The following is a 13,542-nucleotide window of genomic DNA, read 5'->3' as shown; positions in this document are numbered from 1 at the left end:
ATAATCACTGTACAATTAACACTGCTAGTATGTTTTGTTTATGTTGATAACTTGTATAAACATTTTTATAAAGAGAATCATTGTAGAGATCTGTAATTACCAATCATGATTTTTTTATCAGTATTAATTATGTTGATTTTTTTACATATAACATTGTAATGTGTGTAACTGTTTCTTTTGTGTTTTAATTTTTAGCTCACCTGGCCGAAAGGGGAGCTAACATCCTTTTTCCACCAAATATATTTCAAGATAACAGTACTAACATATGGGTTGAGTGGCAACTGATCATATTTTCCATTTGGGCAAATAAATTACTAAGTTTAAGAGCATTATGAAAGAGCATTGTGAATAAGTTCTTTCAAAACCATTTCTTGACTAAATGGACATATCTGATTTTAAAAATTTTAACAATTACTTTAGAAAAAATTGAATCATAATTCAAACAAGCTTAAAGCAAGTCCAGCTGCTACAGATATATTACAAATCACATGTTATTTTTAGATGTGGTATTTTCCTAGTCATTTGCTTCCTATATCATGTCTCACACAGTGTATTCCATCCTAGCAATTGCTACAATTAAATCTTATCCAATGAAAATATATTAAAACTGAAATATTGAAATGAATTTATTTGCTTTAGATTATGTAACTAGTTTAATAGGAATATGAGGGTTGATTTCCATTTGTTTGATTTGTTTGAGCTTTTGATTTTTGTTATTCTTCCATTTTCTTAATAATTTATTTTACAAATCGACAAAATGTGCCCCCCCCCCCCACCCCCCCCCCCCCCCCACCTCTTTTTTCGGGCTTAAAATTAAATAATTATAATTATTAAAAATTGTTTTGTCTTGCTATTAAAGCTCATGTATTTTTGCTATTACAGATAATTACACCTGCCCCTTAATTTGAACACTTTATTTTTAAACACTGTACACATGCATACTAAAAAAAATATTTTTATAAATCTCCAGCATATTGAAATTTATGATGCCATTTAAGATAACCATAATAACTAAGTTCAGGTGTAGGATTAATTTAAAAAAAAAGAATGATAAAAATATACAGCAAAATTGTGATATTATTTACATTATAAAACCCCTCTTGGTCTTTAAAGAATCAAATTACAGGTTTTGGCAAAAAATCAAATAATGTCTTGAATAATGAATTAAAATATCATTTTCTTATTTGATATTTCATAAAATTTTAGAGAGAAAAAAAATTTGACTAAGATTATTAAAAACAGGACAATGTAAAATAATATGTTGTTATCCTCTTTTTTTTTTACCAAAGTAACCTGAAAAATGTGATGCATTCTTTTATATATACAGGTTATTCAGTGTGAATAACATTTTTTATGTTATTTTTTCATAGACAGATCAAAATATTACAGTCATTCCTTAAATATCAGCTAATTATTTTATCAATCATTGTTATACTGCCTGAAAGTAAAGCTGTATTTTTAATGATTGGATGGAGGAAAATTTCTTGTTTTGTAATTACTGCACATAAAACATTGTGGTTAAAAAGGTAGGAAATCTCAGGAGCTAGGAAATACAATTTTTTCCGTTTGTTTAAAAAAAAAACGCAACTAAATGTAATGTATGATCTTGACTTTTGACAAACAGGACAAATATATACCAATAGAATAGAAAGAGAATTTAGATCTTTTGTTTTTGTTTATTTATTCCAAATATTAATATTGGGCTATAAACAAATACTTGATTTTGTATTTATATTCTGTTACAGATAGCTAAGATTTATAATTTGTTAACAAAATGTATATAAATTAAAAAAAAACTAACAAGATTTAAGTTTCTACCTCATTAAAAAAAGGTTCTTGTACAAGAATATAACTTCAGAATGGTAGCAGGTTAAATGGAAAGATAGCCAGTTAGCTCTGACTCTGTTTTAAGAATGCTATAACTTATTAGCAGTATTCATGATGATTCACATATGCATTTAAAAATATTCTGTATTTGTCTTAATTAAGTAAGAAATATTCACTTTACAGAATATAGCAACCAAAATCTTAATTTAAATTTATTTCAGTTTTTCTGTTATTCTGTTGTTTCCCTCTTATAGTTGATAGATATAGGAAGATGTGGTATGAGTGCCAATGAGGCAGACAACTCTCCATCCAAGTAACAATTTATAAAAGTAAACCATTATAGGTCAAGGTACTGCCTTCAACGCGGAGCCTTGGCTCAAACTGAACAGCCAGCTATAGGTTTTAGTTTGTATCCTGGATTTGTTTTCTCTCAATCGATTAATTGGCTTTTAAACAGCCATATACTACTGTTGCCTTTATTTTGCATACAAGAGATGTGGAAGATATCAAACTCATATAAAAAAAAAGTTCAAAAGGAAAGTACTGAGAACTTGTTGATAAATATTCTGTATCAACTTTACAAATGATACACGTTGGTCTTGAAGTATAGATTCTGGGTACTGACATTGTTTATCATCTTAATAAGGTGTAATAGTGTTCCTTTAAATGTCTTTATGAATATGACTTTTACTGTTTAGACTGCTTTTGGTGATATCCATTTGACGTCACTCTCTACTTAAACATGCCGTCATTGTCCTATGATAACTTTTGTATTCTTGTCTTTCATTAATGCTAATGTGCTTTGTCTATATGCCTTTTTTGTGTTTCTTTGTTACATATGACATGGCTCTTTACTTGTACATCCTGTCATTGGGTTATTGTGCCTTGGGGAATTTTTGTATTGATGTGTTTTAGCTTTTGATGTTGCCATTTGATTAGGGAATTTCAGTTTTGAATTTCCCTTGGATGTTCAGTTTTTCTGTGGTTTTAATTTTCTTCATATAAGACAGAATGAAAATGCCATGGAAAGGAAAGGAAAAAAAGACCACCAACAGTTGACAGAACACAAAATAGAAAACTAAAAACTAAGCAAAATGTACCACAGCTAGATCCGGGGGGTGATCTCATGTGCTCCTGCAGGGTAAGGAAAACATGCTCCACTTGTTGCCCCCATGGTGTTGCTCATGTAATTAAAAATTAAGTGATGCCGTGAGGAATAGAAGATGGATTGTGGTAACAAAAGTTAAAACATACCCTTCGTTACTTATGAAACAGATATTTCATAAATGTAAACCAACTTGTGAAGATGTCTGTAAAAACATTTGAAAGGATGACCTGATCAACTTCACGTTTTGGAATCCTTGTTTTAAATAGCTTCATTGTAAGCAAGCATTCAATTATCATAGAAATCTTGATGGATAATGCAAGCTCTATGAAATATCGTTTCAACTGGGGGTGTATAGTCCATATGCAGGCACTGTCGGAATGTTTCTGCAAGAACATGGAAAGTTCACAATTTGGAAGCTGAAATCAATTATGGTAAAGTTTTATACACAACAAATCCTTGTGGTCAATTTCCGGCTGTATGTCAACTTGGACTTGTTCAACTCATGATTGAAAATAGAAAATTGATGATTCAATTAAAACTTATCTTTCTGAAATAATGTTGAAAGGAGTACTTTAAAAAAGGAATCATTTGAACAGATTAAGAATGCAAATATCATCTGGAAAACTTTCTGAAAATCAATATGATATCTTTGTGTTGTTGTCAGATAAATTTCTGTTTAATCAAGTTAAATTGTCCTATGGACTATGTATAGTTGTTAATTTCCGTGTCATTTAGTCTCTTGTGAAAAGTTATCTTAATGGCAATCATACCACATCTTCTTTTTTATATACACCAATAATATGTGTTCCTGGTGAATATATATGCATCGACAGATCAAAACATGCGAAATATTGTCTTTTTCTACTGTTTGTCACTACCGACAAGGCAAAATATTAGTTATTATGAGTTTGACTGTTCATCTGGTATCTTTCGCCCCTCTTTTGATACATAACATTTAATCAATGGTACTTTGATGTCAATCAAATTTAAAGTGTGAAGCTACATAAACGTTAAAGGATGTGGCTTGACTGCCAATAAGACAACTATCGTCTAGAGACCAATTTATATATAGGTGTTAACACCTATAGATCACCACAATCGTTAGTATAATGCAGACAAAACTGCAGGCAGTTTGTATCCGGGTAAATGTGAGCTGTTTTGTGTCATTGTCATCCTTCTTTAACATTATATTCAGTTTTATTTAGATAACTTGGAAAAATTTCAATTAAGAATTCGGAATTTCGAAATACTTTGCCAAATACCTCAAAGGGGTATAGTATGCGAAAAACAAATCAAGATTAATGTTTGAACAGCAATCTACATATACTAACTTGCAGTCATACACAAAGCGTTTTTGAAAGGAAAGAATCTCTGACATAACTAGAGTTAGATCTCATATTTGGTTTCTTTATTAAGACAGACTGGCATAATTATCTTTGAAAAATTACATCGACAAAATCTAGTTCTTTGTGAATACCAATATTTTCTAAAAAGCACGGTGTTCAATTCTCAACAGGTTTTGGATGTTTTTGCAGTATGCAGTCTTTCTATTTCAACAGTTGCACGAGACATGCTCCTTAGCAACAGTTCCGAACCTTCAATTAATTTTCTCAATGTTCTATTGTAGTCGGTCTCTAGCTGGTTTAACTCGCCTATATGGACAGATTTTGAAAACAAGCTTTCATTCAACTTTGATAGTTTAGATGTAACTCCAGCTAAATCCACGTGCAAATTTTTCTTTTCCTCGTTTAATTCAATTATTTCCTTGTTTATATCATCTCGTCTGTATTTAAGTTCCTGTAATTCTTTAAATACGTCCTCCTGATATTTTTGAATGTTTAATCGTGGTTTGTTCTGGTCTGTATTTTGTTGTACATGATCCGACTTTTGAATTGTCATTCGTGATCTATTCTGATCTGTTCTGTGTTGTCCAGTTTCAGACCTTGATGACATGGCAAATTGCATTTTAATTACACTCAACACAAGAATTAAGATTATTCCCTATTTTCATACTTTATCCAACTTGAAAGTAAATTATTTCTCACTGAAATCATTCATGCAAACAACTCAAAAGTTTAAGTTACAGTATCATATTCGGTTTTGTTTTTTACACACTGTAATTAATAACCCAAGATAGATTTTTTCAAACAAAACACGGTTTTATTTTTTTCAAACTTGAATACAGAACAATAAAAAAAACATAATACTTTTTCAATTAAATCACAAAAGACCAGTTGATATGAAGCTAAATACTATATAATATTACAGTTTATTTACCACTATTTATAGCCGTAAATAAAAAAAAGAAGAGAATGTTTGCATTTTGAAGAACATAATATAAAGTTTTGCTTCAAAATTGATATACTTAATCTATAAAAAATTTTGATAAATATATGAAATTTTTTACGAAATCTCTTGTGATTTGAATAAAATGGAAATTGCATTTAAATGGAAATTTTGAAGAAGAACTATGTACTAAACAAAGAATATATGATGATCCCTTAATTAATATAGTTTATCAGAACAACTTGAAACCTCGACGTTGATAGTTTAAACATATTTATTTATAGTGGATTGGGAAACAAGTTATTGCAACTTATATTGATCCCTTTCCACTTTGCGAGTGTGAGTGATGCCTTGTAGTGGCATAAGCCTGCCCTTTTTCGAAATCTACAAGGGTGTCTCTCTCTTAACACGGGTCAGCCATTTATCGTCTCTGCCTGACGGACTATCATCGTTTCCTGAAGACCAGTAGTTGATCAGTACTTCCCAATGTCTGTGTTACATGTTTTGAAATAAGTACTTTTAAAAGAAAGTGTAAAAGAACAGTTTAATTTTCCCTGGGGATTGGCATAATTGGCATTGTTTATAAATTATCCAATCTAATTAAAGTATTGATCTCTGATTACGTTATACTACATGTATTAAACGTAATCAGAGATCAATATTTTAATTAGATTGTAAATTATCATGATACTTAAATAGGTGGCACATTGTAGAAGAAACGCGCATTCGGCGTATTAATTTTTAAGCATGGTACCTTTCATAACTATTTACACAATTTTAGATAGTTGCTTTCAAGATTGGTTATATTAATGAGTTCCAATTTAGCGGTATATTTAACATTGCTTTTAAAGAGGAGGAAAGATATCCGAGGAACAGTCAAACTCATAGATCAAAAATAAACTGACAACGCCATGTCTAAAAATGAAAAAAGACGAACAGACAAATAATACTAGTAGTACACAAGACACAACATAAAATAACTAAAGACTAAGCAACACGGACCCCATCAAAAACTGGGGGAGATATCAGGTGCTCCGGAAGGGTCAGCAGATCCTGCTCTATATGTGGTACCCGTCGTGATGCTCTCGTATTATTACAAACCCGGTAAATAGTCTGATTCGGTCGGTCACATTTGTGAAAAGGGAAGGAGATTGTAGTTACAACAAAAGGAACATATACGATATCATCTGTGAAACATTTACTCCATAACAGTGAACCAACTCGCAATGGCGTCCGTAAAATTTACGAAGGGATGATTTCAACTTCACCATTTGGAACTCTTGGTCTAAAAGCTTCCTTGTTATCAGCAATCCTTTATCAAGGAAATCATGATAGGAAATACAATCCCGGGTATATCGTATCAATTAGGAGATATATATTCCGTATGCAGACGCTGCTGGCATGTTGCTACATAGAAGTGGAAAGTTAACAGTTGGGAAGCTAATATCATCTCTGTTGTCATAAAGTTTTGTTTTCCATTGACCCTTATTGTCAATTTCGATGTAAGTCAAGATATGACTTATCTGTTGTATCCTTTATCTCTAGTTCGATGGGATAGATGCGTTCAACATAATCACCAAATTTTGAATTGTTAAGTAAGAGAACATCATCTATATAGCGGAAAGTAAAGTTAAAGGATATTACTTACTTCTTATCTTTCTTCCTTCGAAGTTACTGTATGAGGTCAGTCTCATAATAATGAAAGAACAAGTCGGAAAGAAGACACAATTGATTCCCATTGGAATGCCGACAGTTTGTCGAAAAACACGTCCTCTAAACGTAACAAATATGGTTTTTTTGTTCGAATCAGAGTGATTCTTTACAAAGTAGGATTTATCCTTCCCTAAGACAAGATACTTGTATCTACGTTGGTCATTGTTTTTTATGAAACAAAGCAATACCAACCTTTTCAATCCGTCTTTTGTTTGGAATGAGGAATACCTGTGTAAAGTGTAGAAAAGTCAAACGTTTTAATACTTCTGCAAGATGAAAGTCTTAGATTATATGTACTCTAAAAAAAATCTTTGGAATTTTAAGCGCGATGTTTGGCTGACCCGAAAATCAGGTTCAACCTACCATTTGTTTTGCTAAAAATGTCCTGTACCAAGTCAGGAATATGCTCCAGTTATTATCTAATAGTTCGTTTCTATGTATGTTGAATTGTCGTTTGTTTTTATTGCACTTTAGTATTTCTATTGTTTCGTTGATGTGTTTCCCTCGGTTTTAGTTTGTAACCTGGATTTGTTTTTTTCTCTCTCAATCCATTTATATTTTTGAACAGCGGTATACTACTGTTGCCTTTATCTATCTTTCTTATCCAGACACTCGAAAGATTGTTATACAAATGAGAGGTTTTGCTAGATATAAAACCAGGTTTAATAATGGTCAGTTTGATCTTTAAAGAACTAAAAGAGGGACGAAAGATACCAGAGGGACAGTCAATTTCCCATTTGTATATAATGTTATAACCACGGCGGGGTGAAAAAAAAATACCGATACTTTAAACAATCGCCGGTATAATGTTTGCATTTATAACTGTTTTGACAAAATCGTGTTCTTCCACGAAATCTGCACAGCAGATGTTGAAAGGAACATCTGCAAGAGATTTAATCCAGTCCACAATAACCTCTGTTGTTGGTGTGACAAATTCATGGAGATCTTTAAAACGTTCTATTCTATCTGAAAAGTTGTCATCACTGTGTGGCGTTAATATTCCATGCCATACGACCATAATATCCTTTTTGTAAAGACCTTTGTACTGATCCAGAAGATTTTTCACAACTAATTCATTATTAGGTGTATACGGCCATAATATATCTATTTCGTTCCGAGACCAGATATACTCGTTGTTTGGACATTTCCTAACATACATCACTACAACTCGTCCATTTAATTCCCACAATTTTGATAGTGTCATTTTACTCAGGAGCATATCATTATCTAAACATTTCTTCCTATTTAGCATCATGCCATTGAAAGTGCTTTCCATTTCCGTACAAAGAGATATATGATCGTGTTTACCCATATTGTAAACATGGTTAAAGTCCAACAGAACTACTTCTTTCTTATTTTCATCGAGAAATTTCCGAATATCTTTCAGGTACTCTATGACGGTTTTACGACTGAACAGTCCATGGACAAAACGAATATCACCCGTCTCAGGGTGTTTGATAATCCGCAGGTCAAAGTATCGAACGCCAATCTTCAATTGTTCCGTAAAATCAAGGTTTTGTGTTTTAAACCATCTTTCAATCTTTTCATCCGCCATTTTTATGTAGGATGAAAAGTCCTCTGCTTTTCCACCTGCAGGGTCAAGGTCAAAAGTTGCAGAATCATGAGAACCTACCAATGAAATGTAAAAAAAAAATGTAGAAAAAAAATCAAATCAACATAAAAAATATTTGACTTTTCTGGACAACTGGTATCCTTTGTTTGTTTCAATAAGAGTAAAATACAAATTAGGTCATGTTTATGAGGGGACCCTTTTTAAAAACGGTATTAAATTGTATGCATTGGTGGTTTTTGGGGTTGGTTTTTTTTGCGTCTGTCTTATTCTTACCAGCTGGTTGGTAGAGATTGAATATTTGACTTTACAAAAAACAAAATTTAAAAATAGAACTGGTTTCTGATGTAGGGATGATGTGATATATTTCTGGGGTTGTCACTCGGGGTTGTTATAGATTCATTGACAGCTGTAAGTGCGCTCACATCAATGATGCAATTCTAAACTTCAAAAACTTACAGTTTTTTCTGACGAAAACTGAACTTACAGGATTTAAATAATCAGTGCCTTCAATAATGATTTATTATTTGGTATACTAGTAGATGTTATCCTGGGGGATCCAAGAAGTCTGCACGAAGTGGTTTCCACATAGTGTTTAAGACCCATTGATGGCCCTTAGCTGTTTTCTGCTCTTTGATTGGGTTTTTGTCTCTTTAACACAGTCCCAATTCACATTCGCACTTTATTGTTTATATATATATATATATATATATATATATATATATATATATATATATATATGGGTTCGAATCCCGGCGAGGGAAGAACCAAAAATTTGCGAAAGCAAATTTACAGATCTAACATTGTTGGGTTGATGTTTAGACGAGTTGTATATACATTATGTACACAGCCATGTATCACCATCATTGATGGCGATCCGATGGATACATCTGTTGTAGGGTTGTCACTGACTCAGACGTACTTATGAATATAATTATTTTCTGTGACTGTATCTTACATTAATTTGTAGGATCCTTTACTATAGATAATTTAGCTGATCTGTAACAATAACATCTTCATGCCTTATATATCATGTACTGTAGTACGCCGCTAGATTAAAACTGACGTGGAAAGGTAACACATGCCCACCGAAAGCTCTTTTTTTGAGAGCCCAGGTGGTCGTGTGGTCTAGCGGGACGGCTGCAGTGCAGGCGATTTGGTGTCACGATATCACAGTAGTATGGGTTCGAATCCCGGCGAGGGAAGAACCAAAAATTTGCGAAAGCAAATTTACAGATCTAACATTGTTGGGTTGATGTTTAGACGAGTTGTGTATACATTATGTACACAGCCATGTATCACCATCATTGATGGCGATCCGATGGATACATCTGTTGTAGGGTTGTCACTGACTCAGACGTACTTATGAATATAATTATTTTCTGTGACTGTATCTTACATTAATTTGTAGGATCCTTTACTATAGATAATTTAGCTGATCTGTAACAATAACATCTTCATGCCTTATATATCATGTACTGTAGTACGCCGCTAGATTAAAACTGACGTGGAAAGGTAACACATGCCCACCAAAAGCTCTTTTTTTGAGAGCCCAGGTGGTCGTGTGGTCTAGCGGGACGGCTGCAGTGCAGGCGATTTGGTGTCACGATATCACAGTAGCATGGGTTCGAATCCCGGCGAGGGAAGAACCAAAAATTTGCGAAAGCAAATTTACAGATCTAACATTGTTGGGTTGATGTTTAGACGAGTTGTATATACATTATGTACACAGCCATGTATCACCATCATTGATGGCGATCCGATGGATACATCTGTTGTAGGGTTGTCACTGACTCAGACGTACTTATGAATATAATTATTTTCTGTGACTGTATCTTACATTAATTTGTAGGATCCTTTACTATAGATAATTTAGCTGATCTGTAACAATAACATCTTCATGCCTTATATATCATGTACTGTAGTACGCCGCTAGATTAAAACTGACGTGGAAAGGTAACACATGCCCACCGAAAGCTCTTTTTTTGAGAGCCCAGGTGGTCGTGTGGTCTAGCGGGACGGCTGCAGTGCAGGCGATTTGGTGTCACGATATCACAGTAGCATGGGTTCGAATCCCGGCGAGGGAAGAACCAAAAATTTGCGAAAGCAAATTTACAGATCTAACATTGTTGGGTTGATGTTTAGACGAGTTATATATAACTCGTCTAAACATCAACCCAACAATGTTAGATCTGTAAATTTGCTTTCGCAAATTTTTGGTTCTCATATATATATATACATATATAGTATCTTCGACAACATATAGTTTGACTAAGCTATGCTTAACAAAATGAAGGTACAGAAATTATCAATGCATAAAAATAGCATACGCTTACGGAAGAATAGACAGATATGAGAAAACTTAATAATGTAAAATATGCCTAACATATACATGCAGTGTATTTGAAACATGTTTCTGCATTGATATAACTTAAACGGGAATGTTAAAAAAAAAATTGAATATGTAAATGATAAGTGAAACTGCGAGCTACTGCTCACTGATGATAGATATGTTAGAGATAAAACAGGAAACCCCATAATTTTTTTTTAAAGCGGGGGAATAATTACGGAGTTGTGTAACCAACCGGGTCCTGAATGTTTTAAGCTGAGATTCCACATTTATCAACATTATCACTCACAAGCATTTATCGACATCATGATAACATAAAATACTGTTTTTTCGTTTTATTTACACACTATTCTTATGTATTTACCAGGAATTAGAAGATCTTTAAGTTGAGTTTGATTTGTAACAACAGATGGTAGGTGTTCCATCCATCTTTCAAGCTGTTCCTCTGAAGACTGCTCTTTAATGTCACTGGTCATATCGTTATTGCTGGATACCTGTAAATGGAATAAGAATACTACAAACAAACTACTTTTTTTTTTATTTCTAAATACGCAACAAATATTGGTTATAAGCGTTTTAGGAGAGAGCGGTATTATCTATTATTCGCCTTTGCATGAAAATGTGCATTTACTCTTCATAAAAGATCAATACAAGGTATGTTGTCAAATACTTTTTTGTTTTTGTTGTAAATATTTCAGTCAGACAAAATGGATATTCGTGTGATACTGGCTGCTATTAAAAAAAAAAACCCACAAACCTTGCAATAAGTCAATCAGTATTTCTTATACAGTCATTTTATTGTTTAAATCTCTAATTGTTACCGACTTCGAAGGTCATTAGGCATTGAGATATTTTGGTAACAATTAATACTTTAAAAGTTTAAATTATATTAAACAAATATATGTTGGCTGCCTCCCAATTTTAAGTTGTCATATATATTAAGGGTAGTTTATTGTCTCTTTGAAATAGTGAGAGGTAAAATTTCTCTCCGCAATGCATCCCTTCGACTCCCTTTTCAGAACCCATCTTATTGATTTGACAATATGTAATTGAGCTTGCTAAAAAAACTGAAAATATAATGTTGTCCTGCTTAATACGTCACCGACATTTAATTAAAAAAACTGTGACAAAAATGTTAGGTAAATAATAGCAAATACATATATATATAATTATATCTGGTAGCAGCTGTACCATTGAAATATGTTGTCAATACATCAAGTATAGTACACGCACACTCGCTGAACCATTGATTTATATGTTGTGTTTTTAAAAAAAATGTAAGTTGTCGTTTACTTACCTTGCTCAGACCAAAATAGGACCAGGAAGTAAGATTACCAATAATGGCTACCAAAACAAAAACGAATATTGTAGATAGAAAATATGGGCATCTGAAGTCGCAACAGCATTGTTTAGTTCGCATATGGCACATATCACTGGAAACCCTTATATAAACATGCCCAGTTATGCACTTCCGTCATTACAATAAACGTCATTCAAGGGACCTGAATAAAAACAAGCCTCAAGGCTATTAGACCATGTAGACGGATATAGCAAATACATGTAGTGCAAATGTGCCAAATGTGCCAAAAGAATAACCTTTATTTGATAAAGATGGTAACGATGAATTTTTGCTTGGTTAAACTTATCACTTGATCTTTTTATAAATATTTCAGGATTGGTTTTTACATAATAATTTCCTTTATACGAATGTATATAAAGAAAACATACCTGTAAATTATTTGGAGTTAGTTCCCTTAGCATGCAGGCAAAAATAACGAAAACAATCGAATAGTCAATTTGAGCTTTCTAAAAAACTGTAGACTGCTTCGCTCAATACAACTTAAAAGTAATATATAGATATAAGTAGATGGGGTATGAGTACCAATGAGACAACTCTCCATATAAATCACAATTGTTAAGGAAACAATTATAGGTCAAAGTACAGTCTTTAACACAGAGCCATACTGAGACTACTATAGTCTCAGGGGCACACCAAATAGAAGATTATAGGTAGATGGCCCCACAAATTGCTAGTGTTAAACCTTTTAAACGGGAAAACCAACAGTCTAATCTATATAAAAGAAGAGAAACGAGTAACATTTATGAACCACATCAACAAACGACACTGAACATCAGGGTCCTTACTTAAAAGAGGGACGAAAGATACCAGAGGGACAGTCAAACAGGTGCAAACAAATGCAGCGGGTTTAAAATTGAGAATGGAAATGTGGAATGTGCCAAAGAGACAACAACCCGACCATAGAGCAGACAACAACAGAAGGTCACCAACAGGTCTTCAATGCTGCGAGAAATTCCCGCACACGGAGGCGTCCTTCAGCTGGCCCCTACACATATATATATATACAAGTTCAGTGATAATGAACGCCATACTAAACTCCATACAAAGGAAACTAAAATTAAAAATAATACAAGACTAACAAAGGCCAGAGGCTCCTGACTTGGGATAGGCGCAAAAATGCGGCAGAGTTAAACATGTTTATGAGATCTCAACCCTCCCCTATACCTCTAGCCAATGTAGAAAAGTAAACGCATAACAATACGCTCATTAGAATTCAGTTCAAGAGAAGTTCGAGTCTGATGTCAGGAGATGTGACCAAAGAAAATAAACAAAATAACAATAATACATAAATAACAACAGACTACTAGCAGTTTCCTGACATGCCAACT

General features: G+C 33.1%; 3 protein-coding genes across 3 annotated transcripts in view; 1 reads left to right on the top strand and 2 right to left on the bottom strand.

Moving 5' to 3' along the window:
• Positions 1–13,542, top strand: part of LOC139525559 (tRNA-dihydrouridine(20) synthase [NAD(P)+]-like) — a 627,966-nt gene that overhangs the window by 283,206 nt on the left and 331,218 nt on the right. The window lies entirely within an intron of this gene.
• LOC139525319 (uncharacterized) lies at positions 4,445–4,900 on the bottom strand. Its single transcript, XM_071320522.1, has one exon. The coding sequence runs from the start codon at positions 4,898–4,900 to the stop codon at positions 4,445–4,447; it is 456 nt and encodes a 151-aa protein (XP_071176623.1).
• On the bottom strand, positions 7,596–12,390 carry LOC139525563 (PI-PLC X domain-containing protein 3-like). The gene is made up of 3 exons (XM_071321017.1): positions 12,152–12,390; positions 11,219–11,348; positions 7,596–8,563 (listed from the first exon to the last, which is right to left on the bottom strand). Exons 1-3 carry the CDS (start codon positions 12,281–12,283, stop codon positions 7,722–7,724), a joined length of 1,104 nt encoding a protein of 367 aa, XP_071177118.1. The 5' UTR covers positions 12,284–12,390; the 3' UTR covers positions 7,596–7,721.

The sequence above is a fragment of the Mytilus edulis genome, chromosome 5, assembly GCF_963676685.1.
Source record: "Mytilus edulis chromosome 5, xbMytEdul2.2, whole genome shotgun sequence".
Classification (NCBI taxonomy): Eukaryota; Metazoa; Mollusca; class Bivalvia; order Mytilida; family Mytilidae; genus Mytilus; species Mytilus edulis.
This window is presented reverse-complemented; position numbering and strand designations above follow the sequence as displayed.

Coding starts and splice junctions, on each gene's coding strand:
- LOC139525319 (XM_071320522.1), bottom strand. CDS start 4,900: ATGCAATTTGCCATGTCATCAAGGTCTGAAACTGGACAACACAGAACA.
- LOC139525563 (XM_071321017.1), bottom strand. CDS start 12,283: ATGTGCCATATGCGAACTAAACAATGCTGTTGCGACTTCAGATGCCCA. Junction 11,349..12,151: donor CCTATTTTGGTCTGAGCAAG/GTAAGTAAACGA, acceptor TTCCATTTACAG/GTATCCAGCAATAACGATAT. Junction 8,564..11,218: donor TAAAGATCTTCTAATTCCTG/GTAAATACATAA, acceptor TTTCATTGGTAG/GTTCTCATGATTCTGCAACT.